Source organism: Numida meleagris, chromosome 5 (assembly GCF_002078875.1).
Source record: "Numida meleagris isolate 19003 breed g44 Domestic line chromosome 5, NumMel1.0, whole genome shotgun sequence".
NCBI classification, from domain to species: Eukaryota; Metazoa; Chordata; class Aves; order Galliformes; family Numididae; genus Numida; species Numida meleagris.
The window spans coordinates 62,020,281-62,033,588 of record NC_034413.1 but is presented as its reverse complement, the minus strand read 5'-3'; the positions used below and the strand labels follow the sequence as shown (position 1 = coordinate 62,033,588).

General features: G+C 40.1%; 1 protein-coding gene across 10 annotated transcripts in view; it reads right to left on the bottom strand.

The window, feature by feature from the left end:
• Positions 1–13,308, bottom strand: part of KALRN (kalirin RhoGEF kinase) — a 459,310-nt gene that overhangs the window by 200,356 nt on the left and 245,646 nt on the right. For all 10 annotated transcript variants that reach the window (XM_021400221.1, XM_021400222.1, XM_021400212.1 and 7 more), the window contains exon 10: positions 5,356–5,478. In XM_021400221.1, coding sequence (XP_021255896.1) covers positions 5,356–5,478 — 123 coding nt within the window. The remainder of the gene's footprint in view (positions 1–5,355; positions 5,479–13,308) is intronic.

Sequence of the window (13,308 nt, the reverse complement as noted above, 5' to 3'; positions counted from 1 at the left end):
CAGTTCAAGAAAAACTGTGTTTGGCTGTGAGATCATGGAATATCATTTTTTTACCTGCAATGAATATTCTTACTGGATCCACTGGATATTTCACATGACAAACAATATAACCATATTTTTTCAACATGCTTACACTTAAAGGTCTTCTTATCTCCAAGAGCTTTTAGAAAACTCAGAACTGACAGCATCTTATGAAGAGTTCAGTGGAGGAAGGGGAGACTCTAGACAGGAACACCAGAGCACAAACTGCTTCTCAGATGAAGAATGTTCCTCATTTTCCCTGGAGGTGCTCAAGGCTGAATTGGATGGGGCTCTGGGCAACCTAATCTGGTGGGTGGCAATCCTGCCCAAGGCATGGGGGCCAGAGCTCGATGATCTTTAAGGTCCAATCCAACCCAAGCCATTCTACGATTCTATGATTTTGATTTCCAGTAGAGGATACAGACCCTTGGCTTTCAAAGTATCCTCTGAAACCCTTCCCTTACAGGAAATATGTTTATCTCCCTGAGAAGAATAGAAGAAAGAGCTGATTCTTAAAGGAACTAGACACATTTACATGAGATCAGCTTTGATGGTTCAAAACCCGTGCTCAGGTGTTTAATCATCATCCAAAGGTTCTCTTGGAGGAAGGCATGCACAGCTACCCAAGAACAGGAATGCACCTAAACTGAAGCTGTTTTAGCTGTGAGGCCAGAGCCAAGAGCTGCCTCTGGTTACACAGATAAGCTCCAAGCACTTTGATGTTCAGCCCAGCCTTCAGTCTACTTTCTCAGTGTTTCATAATGAGGGACAGCTCCATACATTTTGAAATGAGGCTATTCAGAATAAGTGCTTTGTCACACACCGGAGCTGCAGAATTTACCTTGTAAACATCAGTGCCTTTGGTTTGCTGTGAAAAATAAATCAACTGCTGCATGCAACATGCACACAGGTACTAAATACAAAACCCCACTAGTGGAGCTGAAGGCTTTTACAACGCACAGTGAGTGCCATCTGCAGGCTGCAGCAAGTAGTGGTGGGCCTCCTCCTGCAGAAAATACAGTGAACTGCCCTATTGAAAAGCTGATAAATGCAGAAGGACTACGGAACCTTTTGCTGAGATTCGTTCAAATCCCAAAGCTCTCAGCGCTGCAGAAGTGGAGCATGGGGGTAACCAGAGCTGTTTGCCATTGGCTTTCCACATTCTCTGCCTGCAAAAATGCAGCGATGCTCTCAGTGAGCAGAGATGGGGCCACCGTAACCTCTGGTTGCTGGGAATGCCAGGAGGGAGAACTGTCTGCAGCCCCTCTTTCACATGCAGAGAAGAGGAGAAGGGTTTCCAACACATGCAGCTCAACTCAATAGTGCTGAAGTGTTGAGGGATTTGGGGGTGCACTCTGTGAACATAATTTTCCCACTGGAAAGCACACTGGTTTTCAGGGTAAAAGCACTGAATAAGGAAAAGTTAGAGAGGCTAAAATGAAATTATGTTTGGATTTACAACCGTAATTGGACAAACTATGTCTATCTGATTTGCACAAACAATCCTAGACAAGCTGTAATTGCAGGAAAAATGGTGTTTCTTTGGTTGCTATCTTGATACCCTCCTCATCAGCAATGCCCAGTTTCCCTGTGCAGGAGGCACAGTGCTCCCATCTGATATGGTTGGGGTACAGCCCAAGAACAGCATCAGCACTGGCAAAGAAGCACTCACAGGTACATACAAGACACAAACCTCCCTCCCAGCAGCTCCAGCTTTCTAATCCAAATTCAAACCTTTGCCATTCGTGCATTCCAGGTAGAACAAACAGAGTAAAGAAATTGCCAGAGCATTGTCTAAGCACCAGTTCTGACAGAAAGGGACCCCAAATTATATTTCCTATTGCCCACAGTGAACTGCTCTAAAATCACTGACATTTTCCAAGCGCGGCTCTGTGCAGGAAGGTGATCTATTTGGGCCATGCCTGACTGGATCATTACATCCAGATTTATAAATCTGTGAAGAGTCTAATCAGACATAGAGGGAATACGTTCCACCTCTCCATCCAGTGCCTTGGCAGGTCAGTCAATCAGCGCATTTCTCAGCACGGCAATCCCAGACACACTTCTCCTCTTTGCATGTAGCATTCAAAAACATGAACTTTTTGCCCGTGGTTGCAAATATCAAGAAAACTCGTGAAAATTGCTTCTAGTCTGACCTTTGCAAGTGCCTTCCTCAAACAGCAGGAGATAAGAGCAAATATAGCGGAGCCAAAAGAAGTTAGATGTTGGAGAATAAATTTGTACTGTACGGCAGACTGTTATTTTTTCAGAGAACTGCCAGAAGCAAGAACACTTGTACTGTCAGTCTCACCAGGTATGTCAGCATTACACTTCTTTAAAAACCACCTGTCTTCAGGATCACTAGCAGACAGTAATTAACATCCAGATGAGGGAAATGGGCAAACTCTTCAGTCTTTGTTAGAGGATCTTAGCACACGTGCTTTGTTACTTGGCTCTATCAGGAATAAACGATGCCAGTTATCTACTCCAGCTAGGGCAAAGGTATTTGCTATCTTGAGGAAAAAAACAAAGTAAAATTATACTGAAGTTAAAATGAGCTAATTGTGGAGCAGCTCTAAAGAGTTAAGCATAAGGAGGAAGGGAATATGGAAGAGTAAAAACTGGTCACAGTCAGAGTGGGGAGGAGATATATTCCCCAACCACAAAATCGACCTTCCTAGCAGCTTCTGCACGAGAACCCTAGGTGTGATAAATTTATGACCTTCCCTCTTACTCTTGCTATTATTCTTTTGAAAGCAAACAGTATTATATTCTCAAGTCCTTGACCTGGGATAAAGCCTGACATTCCTTTCACTTCCCCCCAGCTCATGTCCCCATGTCCGTTTGCCCGCATCACATTCCTGTGTCACACTGCAGACAGGCTTCATAAATTAGCAACAGCATTCTGGTGGTGAGAATGCATGGGAGGAAGGGCCCAGGAACTATTTCAATCAAAGCTGGGGAAAGGTAGCCGAGCTTGACTTCTGTCAGTTATTTTTAATTAGCAAGTATCATAAATTTCATACTCAGAGCTGCTTACAGAACTGCTTACAGTTGTCCAAGCAGAGCAACTAGATGCTTTGTAAGAGTAAAAGGGAGATGATCACAGAAGTGAGGAAATCAAATTCAGAGGAACCTAAAAGGGACTCTACACTCATGCAATTTTTCCCTCTCTCCATTCTCCTCCCAAACACCCACCTCCACTAGAACCCATGGCCTCACATCCAGTGAACTGCATTCATATGTCCTTTACTCCACTCAGAATTTGGCTATATGAAGTGAATGGAAATATATCCGAAGTTATTAACAGGGAAACTGTCTGAGATATTTTAGGAGGAGGATTAACAGGAGGGGTCGGAAAACTTCTAGGTGGAGTAAATCCTTTCTGGCTTATCCTAGTACCTACACACAGACTTCTCTCCAAATAACACCAACCAGTGGAGCAAGCCTTTATTCAGATGTTTCTGATGTGCAGACCATTGCACAGCTCACTCTCATCTCATCGTCAAGATCACATTATTTTTCTGTCTTTCCTCACCTGTTCTTCATTTGTTTCCTACATCTCCAGTGAGGTACTACTCAAGGAGGAGGAAAAAAAGAAACAAAAAAGAGCAAACTGATCCAGTAATGTGAGACAGAACTGGAGCTGTGATGCTAATACATCATAGAGGAGGGAGATTCAGAGGACATTAATGCCACAAAGGACACTAGATCACCTACTTCCTGTTCCTGCATATTCCTAGACCTTCATTTTCATTCAGTTACCCTTAGCATTGGATCTAATAATGGCTATCTAACTCACATCCTCATCCTGGAAAGGCACCTGATGTTGATTTCAGGCTGAAACTTCCCACTAACTCACATTTTTGGATGGCCCCTTTAGGACCATGCTTTGCAACCTCCAGATGAATGCATATTTTAATAAATTTGAAAAAAGCAACTCTAGAAATTCAAACCTATTGAAAGGAGGCTGAAAGCCACAAGAGGACCCAGAATATTTTAGAGATCTGTCAATCTAGAACTGCTGCTTTCAGACTGTATGATTTGTCAATGGTATGCAAAGATGTCTCATTGCAGCTGAAAGGTGTGCCAGACAAGGAACAGGAGTATTCCATTGATAGTTGAACATCTAATTAAAAGAAGGATGTTGGCAAACTGAATGGATTCAAAGAAATAGTTAACAAAGGAGTGTTTAATAAGAACATATTAGCAGATTTAAATATGCTTAACTTGGCTAAGGGGCACTTCAGGGAGGTATGCTAACATTCAACAGATATTTCAGGGCTGTTATTTCATCTCCTTCCTTGGCATTTACCTCCTTAAGGGAGATAAACAAGACATAAGGGATATACACAGTGGTTTTATATATATGTATGTATATATAAATTGAACATAGGGAGAGGAAAAATAATAATAGTCTTGCCAGTAGCTGCTGTCAGGCAGTGAAATAGCTTCCCTTGGAGTGCAGTGAAAGAGCTATGTCCCCGTTGCTGGAACATCTAAAACTAAACTAGGCCAACACATGGGAAAGTTACCGCAGAAAAACAAAGCCAAAGTCTAATAAATTTTTTGTCTTATGCCATAGTGAACTATGCAAGCAAAAACCTGCCTGAGTGCACCAGGAAGGCAAAGCATTTATCCTATGTAAAGCAGAGCTTATCAATCAGAATTTTATCTGAAATACCCAGTGCAGAGGTACCTTCACTGGAGACCAATTTCTCATAGATGTTGCTTCAGCCTAAGACAAAAAGTGTAACATGATCTGACAGGGAGAGCTGAGAATGGATAATGTCTGGTCATAAGCCAAAAAAAAAAAAAAAAAGAAGAAGAAAAAAAAAGGAAAGAAGAAAAAAGAGAAAAAGAAGAAAAGAAAAAAAGAAAAAGAAGCTAATCGGTCCCTGGAAGAGCTTATCAAGGTCCCCCTTTCATTTCATTCTGTAAGTAAAGACTGGATGTATGTTTAAACATCAGCTATGAGCACGTTTCAAAAAGGAATTTTGCTTCCATGCCGAAATATAATAATAACTGTAACATAATAATCCTGTACTACTAATAATAACTACCTGTAATGATTGCCCTTCTAATTCTGAAGCAAATAAGAAAACCTCCTACACGACACACTGTACTTGCACAGACATGCTGTGGTGATTTTCCAGTGCTAACTCCCGCTGCTGCCATGCTCTCACAGTGTGCATGCAAACCTTCAGAGCTGTGACATGGGATCCTGGTCAGCTCCGGATGTTTGAAGACAGCAGCACGAATTTACAAAGCTCCCAAAATACCAGCTGTTTTTTTTTTTTTTTTTTTTTCCCCTAAAGTATTTCAGACTCTTACCTGTGCTACCTCTTCAAAGTCATCGTGTCTTTTCTGCAGCGCACGTGCTCTGTGCAGCGACTTCCCCACTCCCGTGTGTTTACTCAGAAAGGCTTCCCCGTGATTTTCAATCCAGTCCAGTACCTGCCAAAAGAGAAGAACATCCAATTACCTGTCCTGTCTCGGCAGCAGAGAGCAACCCTTGGGGTGAGGATGAAGCAGCTGCAGAGACACTGCCTTATGTTTGCTGGGGGTAAGCACATGGAGATCTGTCAAAGTCCCTTATGACCAAACATAAGATAAATTTTCATAGATGTTGCTGGTAAATTAGGATTATTGGATCCTTACTATTCAATTTGTTTTGAAGTGTAGTTTAGCTCTTTGAGCCTGACAGGCATTATATATTTACTTTCCCATAAATGAATTTTAGGGAATGGGAGCCAGAAATCTGGAATCTTCTACAGCAAGCATCCTCCTCTTAAAAGCTCCTTGTGTAACCTAAAAACCAGTGGCAGCTGATATCACACAAATAGTAGATTTTCATCAGGAGGCACCCTGAGTGAGTCCAAAAGCATGACGGAGGGATCAATTGAAATTGATTTTGATTTGGGGAGAAAATATCAGAGTAACCAGAAAGAAAAGGTTAAGAATCCTTCACTACAGGCCATAAAACATAGACAGAATGCACCTTTCAAACTTTAACCAGGTTTTCGGCTCCAAATGTAACTGAACCCTACAGAAAAGTGGCAAATCTGATATACCGAGAGTTAAAGAAGATTTTATTTTAAAAATAGATCAACCATATGAGTGCCATCCATTTGGAGCTCCTTCTCACAATGACACTGGCACAATTCTGCTATTATAGCCATCAACATTCAGATTAAATCTGTTCAGGGTCTGCTACAAGCTGCAACACCTGAAAAATTGAGCTTGGTGCTGTCATCTTGGAGAATTACAGAATGTGATCTCCACCCTTTTTCTCTCTCTTCCTCAATACACAGAGAATAACAGTACTAGAAAGAGCTGAAAGAGCTCTTCTGCAATATGTTCTTGACCAGAAATGCGTAAGTTACTTGTAATAACAGTAATTATTGGAGGTTAGCCTTCTAGCATTTGTGTCACTGAAAGTCTGCAAATAATTCCATTAACATCTTCTTTCCTTTTAATTTATCTATTAAAAAAGGAACCAGATCAAAACTCAATTTTGAAAAAAAACTCCTAATGAGGGCTCATTTTCTACATATGACATTAAAGATTGCAAATGGCTTTAATTTAAATAATGCCTGATATGAAGCTAGTTTGCAGTATGTATGCTTTCCACCCATTAATATTTGATAGCCACTCAGTGTAATTCTGCAGCAAATTATTCTAAAAACTTGTTCATGTTCATAGCATTTAAATACCGATCACGCAACAGTTAAATGTTCATCCCAACCAATGTTACATCGTGTTGTTTTAGTCACTGTGAGATGACTGTTGACATAGATCGCTGCTTTTATTTTACAAAGAGATGTTCCAGTACATACTGCAATTCAAAACAAGAAATACAACATGTGATGCTCACTTCAAACAAAGATGAAAACAAAAGCAATGAATCTAGACCAGAGTTCTGCTCCAAATATGGGTATTCTATCTCAACAAAACCAAATAATCAGTAGTGCTACCACATTAATCCATAGAAAACAAACCTCTGTTCCAGCTCTCATCCAGGAACAGGCTGTCTCGTGTTGCATTTGGGCAGTTATCTTTTGCTGCCTGTTACGGAAGGGCACCATCTCGTGATGCACCAGATCCTTCCTGTAACATGAAGGCTGCCCTCTGAAGGCTTCTATGCAAGTATCGATTAGGTTTGCAAGTCGTTTAGCTTATGAGATTAGATACAAGATACCCCTTGGAGGTGATAAAATCATACATAAATCAACGTTAGGTGAGAAGACAAGATAAAAATCTATGAATTATCTACTAATGACACTGCTTGTAATGAGCTATTTGATCACCTCCTTCCTACGCCATTCCTCTAAGTGCTCTGTTTCAGATTTCCCAGCCTCTACCTCCTCTTAAAAAAATCCTGATTCAAATTGTTCCATAAACTCCACCTCACTCACAATTCCCACAAGAAAGCAAACTATGACTTCTTAAAAAATAACTCACTTAACAGCATTTTCTGTGGCTCTGAAACCCACAATAGCAGATTTGATCACCCCAGTTTTCAGCGCATGATAGCCCCAACAAACCAATCCTCAGAATTAAAGTATTTGCCATTTATCAAGCTGACAATAATTTGCAAACACGGGGAAATATTACATCAGTGCTTCCCTCATATAAGGCACAGAAAGTCTGCATTACATTAAGAGTTGAGATACAGAATAACAGGCAAAGCAACAGCAAGAACATAAATCAGGTACAAGAATAAGACAGGTACAGCAGCCCTTACTTTCCAGTGACAACAATGAGAAATGTTGAGTAATTAGACTACAGTAAATGCAGGAACAACTCTGAAAGGTCATAATTAAACCTGAAATCACCAGAAACAGTAAACATCTACCTGTCAGTGGATTTGGAGACATTCTTCCTAACCCCAAAGAAAGGAAATGTTTTCAGAAGTAGAATAACTGTGCAATAATTCAAGGTAAACGTTAACAATTTAATTGAAAGCAAGGACTACGTAACTTACTCAACTGCCAAAAATTAATGTCTTGAGATACAGTTAGCCATTGAAGTTAGAGTGGTTTAGTTCAAATAATTTAGTTACTCCTTAAAAACAGCTTGAAGAAGCTGTTAAAAATACAGTGTTTTCCAAATTACATCTTTTCCAAATTACATTCACAATTGTCCTTTATTGCTAAGCTATTTTATTCTTAAAATATCTAGAAAATTGTGAATTTGCTGGAATTAAAGTGCTGTGCTTCAGATAGGTCCATCATCAGAGGTGTTTCTTGAAATTTGCAACTCCAGCATATATTAAGTCTCTTCCCAGTATACATTTACTCCTGTACTTCCACTACTCTGAAAGCTGCTTGGGGCAGGAGCCAGGTGCTGCTTCCTACTTTGTAGCTCTTAGCAGAGCAAATCCAGATCCTGCACAACTGCAGGACACACAGGTTGACCACTGCCAGGCCACACTTCCCATGCAGGAGAGCATTTTCCAGTCCAGGCTGCAGTCCATTATATAATACCACTTAATGAAAACATGCTAGTTATAAGTCCGAGACACAACTCCAAGCATGCTGCCAGAATCACTTAGGAAACTTCATAACTCACAGACATTCTCTTACAGGACTGGAGGACAATGCAGTACTTCAAATCCCACCATGGCAGATTCCCATCCCACATGTTACTGACCAAATTGCTCTTGGAGAGTGGACTGGGGTAGTTTCTGCTTTTCTGCTGTTACTCCAGGTAGTCCCTGAGTTGCCATGGGAATAAATAAGTTGTTCTGTTTCCTCTGATGTGCCAAGAAAATAAGCAACAAGCCCAGGCCACCAAGAAAATTAAAGAAAATTCCAGCACAATTACAGGAAGCTGACTGTGCTAGCTGGAGGAAGAATAGCTGTAAGTGTCTCTTTATGAATAATCTGTATAACTGCAAAAAGAACAAGAGCAGCAATTCAGACAGATTTCATCTGAGCACAGCACTAGAAGCCCACGCTTAGAAGAGGAACTCTTCCAGAGGTCTCTCCTTACTCCGTTTTGCTGATGATCAAACTCCTGGCTATGGCAATTCTAAGACCCATGGCGTACCATGGGTCTTAGACTGGCAAAGTAAATACCGCCCAGGTGGGGTCATGGAAAAGTGTACTGGAGAGTCCACTTGCAGGGGATGATGGTAGTTTCTATTGGACAAGGTAGGAAAACATGAGAATAAACAAAGAAGGATGATTTTAAAGAAAGAACGCTGAAGAAGCAATCAGGCAATAATTAAGCAAAGTTCTGGGATGATAATTGCTCTTCCTCTAGGCTGATTTGTATGATGGGAATATGGGTGAGATGATTGCATTAGTGCAGTTAAGGTCAATTCTTTTAATAGCTTAAAAGGCTAATTTGATTTTTACATAAAAAATGAAACGGGCACTATTTATAAAGGGCAGACTGTTCAATGCAGCTCTTTGAAAATGCAACCTCTTCCCATAGGTATCTTTCTTAATCAGTAAATGTGAAAACTAAGAAGCATCTCATAACTTCATTTGACTTTATTTTAAAAAAATTCTTTGGAATCCAGTCTCTTTTCTCAGGTGACAAGTGATAGGACTTGTCACCTGAGGATATTAGGAATAACTTCTTTATGGAGAGGGTGATCATGCAAGGAAGTGGATATGGCACTATGGGATATGATTTAGTGGAAGGACTCAGTAGATCACATTTATGGTTGGACTTGATGATCTTGAAGGTCTTTTCCAACCCAGATGATTCTATAACTCTTTCCCAGCAAGACCTTATGCTCTGCTCACATTTTGCATCAAAACAGCATGTAAGGAATAATGAATTCACTACTTTAAGGAACAATGTCGGTTACCAAAGTTAGCTGAAAACCTGTGTTTCTACATTCTTGTAAACTGTATTTATTTTAGCAACAATACATGAAAAATGAAATCAGAAAGACTTGGAGAAGAATGCAGAGATTTCGTCAAACATACCAGCCACTGAACCCTGCTACAGGAAGGAGGTGAGAAACTTCAGCTGGTGATTAAATCCACATGAATGAGATACAGTGTTTTGTAACAGCAGTGATGGGGCACCTCAAATTCTGCATTTGACCCAGGCCCCTTTTGAACAGTTTAACTGCTCCGGAGCAAGATGACCCACTGAAGAAGTGCCTTGGCTGAGAAAATCTTCATTACTCTAAGTCCCACTGTTGCTGCCATAGTGAGTCAAACTGGGTTACTCTGAAAACTGAAAATAAATGATACCATCGTCCACTTTAAAGAGTTGAGTCAGATTTTGATCTCACCTAAAATGGTACCAATTTGGTGTAACTCAGAGTGCTAGATTAAATCTTTCGTACCTCTAGCAAGTTTGCAATAAATTCCAGAGCAATTCCAATGAAGTATATCCAATTTATCCCACCCTATTTCAAATAGGTGTGTAAGTATTGCCTAACTTCAAACACTTCTGCCTTAAACACATCAGTGAAAGGAAGCCTAACAGTATCACGTTACCTCAAACACTTTATTGCTTGCTCTTGAGTTACTGTGGGCTAGAGTTCTGGTGTGATACCTGGAAACCATATAGCACTTCAAAATCTATGTTTTTATAGTATCTCTACCATGTCCACTCAAGAATCCAACCTCCTCTTTACCTTTTCTGTAGCTACTATTATGAACACTTCTGTAGCATACTATATAGCGCTACGCGGATTTATGAGCATATGACTCAAAGTATGTGTGTTCTCAGGATACTCGCAATCTACTCCCTTCTTGGGAGGTAAAAGGAAAGGGCCTCCAAGTGATCAAACATTCACTTGCCAGGGGGACCACTGCATCTCTGGGTGGAGGCAGTAGCCACTGTGTGACTGCCAACTTCCATTCACTGCAATCATGTCTGTTCGCAGGTAACGTCATTCAACAAAGGCCAGCACAGGCAGCCCAAGCCCTGGCCTCCAACCAGGCCCTCCAGGAGAATTTTGTGGCAGCAAGAGCACCAGCAAAGAAAGAACAAACAGAAGAAAATTAAAAAATAAAAAAATCTCCCCAACCCACCACAACTCGTGGAGACTTAATATATTCTAATCCTCTTTAATGACTAAAATGCACACCAAGTCTGATTTCAATTAAAACACAGTTTCTATGTTGTATTCTAAATCATAGCTGAAAATAGATTTCTTTTCCCTTCTATCCCTGGCCCTGTCACAGCAGGGTAATGTCAAGTAAAGGTCTAGCTGAGAAAATACACCAAAATACAAAGGAACTTATCCTCTGGCTTTTCCTGCCATTATTAATGGTTCATAATAGAACCCAAAACAAAAGTCAGCCATTCTCACTTGTGGTTTTTAAACCCTAATTAAAAGAGAGATTCTTTTTTTCACTTATTTCTTCATTATAATTTAACCTTGGAGATACAGTATTTTTTAAAATATTATTTTTAAGAAATGGTATGAAGTTCAATCATATCTTTAAACCAGAATAATCATCTTTGGCTCCCTAAACATCATTTTTAATTTCAGAGATATCTGTATCTGACCCTAAGATGCAGATCTTACTACCACCATAATCCCCAGCAAAATTTCAGCTGTCCTTGGTGGACATAGATAAAGACCCCCTGTTCATAAGAGGTGTTACGCAGGGTCTAATTACATGTCCAGCAGATTGGAGCTTCCAGACGTACACTGGAATACAATGTTGTGTGTCCCATATATGAATAAATTCGGTTCATATCACAGCCTGTTGCAGGCTGCATAAGCTAATGTGGATTAATGCACTCTTAATGTACAGATACAGCTCTGCTAATGTAGTTTTGTTGCAGTGGAAGGGAGCAGTACCTTACTCTCTTCACTCTTTTTGGCTAATCATGTTGAATTATGTGAGAGCTTCCAAAAGTAAGCAAAAAGCAACAAGGATTTCATATCAAAAGTAGACAGGAATTCAAGTGATTTGGTTCAATGCCCAGCACTGCAGTTCAGCAAATGACTCAACTTCCCTGCCTCCATCCTCATTTGTAAAATGACATTAACCACACTTGCAGTCAAAACAAGCAAGGATGACAGAGAAAGTGTTTGGAGTGAAAGCTGCCTTTATTTTAAGTTTCTGCAGCCTCTAGCAATATGTGGCTCTAAATCTGGTTGGGATTCTAGGGACCTTTTCCAATACTTGAACATACTAAAATATCTCAAATAGTAAACAACATAACGGATGCTGTACACAACTAAGCAGACAGTCAATTTAAAACCAGAGCTTTAAAATAAGCTGAAAATTGCTCCAAATTCACTGTAGCATAAATGCCTAATTGCTAAGCATGTATCTAGAAAACCTGAAAGACCATAGCTTGACCTGTTTATATGTCTGTAACTAATTCATCTTTACAAACTAACGTGGCCAGCTAACTGTATTCTTCTGTATTTAATTCAGCTCAGATGGTCATACACGTTATCTCTTTCAGATTGACTTGAGACCTAATTGGTTCATCCCACTATCACACAAACCAAGCAATCTGAGGTTTGGAAGTTTTGTTTATTTTTTAAAGAGATGGTGTAAATGAGTTGACAGAGCTACACTGATTTATGCGCACTTAGGACAGGACAACAAATATGAATTTTGATACTTCCTCAGTCTTTTCTCAAGGAAAGTCTCAAAATGCTGCAATAAACAACCTTCCCTGAAGTCACAGAATAGTTTAGCTTGGAAGGGATCTTAAAGATCATCTAGTGCCAGGCCCCCTGCCATGGGCAGGGTTGCCAACAACCAGATCAGGCTGCCCAGTCACCCAGAAGTTTGTCACCTCCACTTTACCTTTCCTTTTCACCACAGCTCCATGTGGTAAGTATGTACTCACCCATGCCTGGGTCTCTTTCAAAAGCCAGAAAACGAATGCAGCTGCTGTTAAGTATGATTCTTTTAATCACTGTCTGCTTTTCCCCTTTAATTGTAGTTATTCCAAATACCACCACATAATTAAAGAGGTCTTTTCAAAAAGAAAAGCCATGCAGTCCCTTTTACCCTTGGAAGGAAAAGCAGCCTTACAGACCTATCAGTATTTCTCTGCTGCACAGAGCAACTAAATTAAGGAGAATTAAATGCAGAGCCAATTATAACATTTTAAAACTTACTCTATTCCCTCCTCTGCATTCGGCCAAAAAAATGAAGTCCCCATGAAATCAGATTGTAGGTGTTTTTATGAGCTTCCTGGACTTTATGTGGAAGGTTCACCTCTGCACAATTTCTCATTTCAAAAACAAAAATCTAACCCCCGTGGTTAAAAAAAAAAATAATAAATTAGTTTTCCAAAAGCAAGACATCCATGTTCTGCTCTTTATAGTGGTAG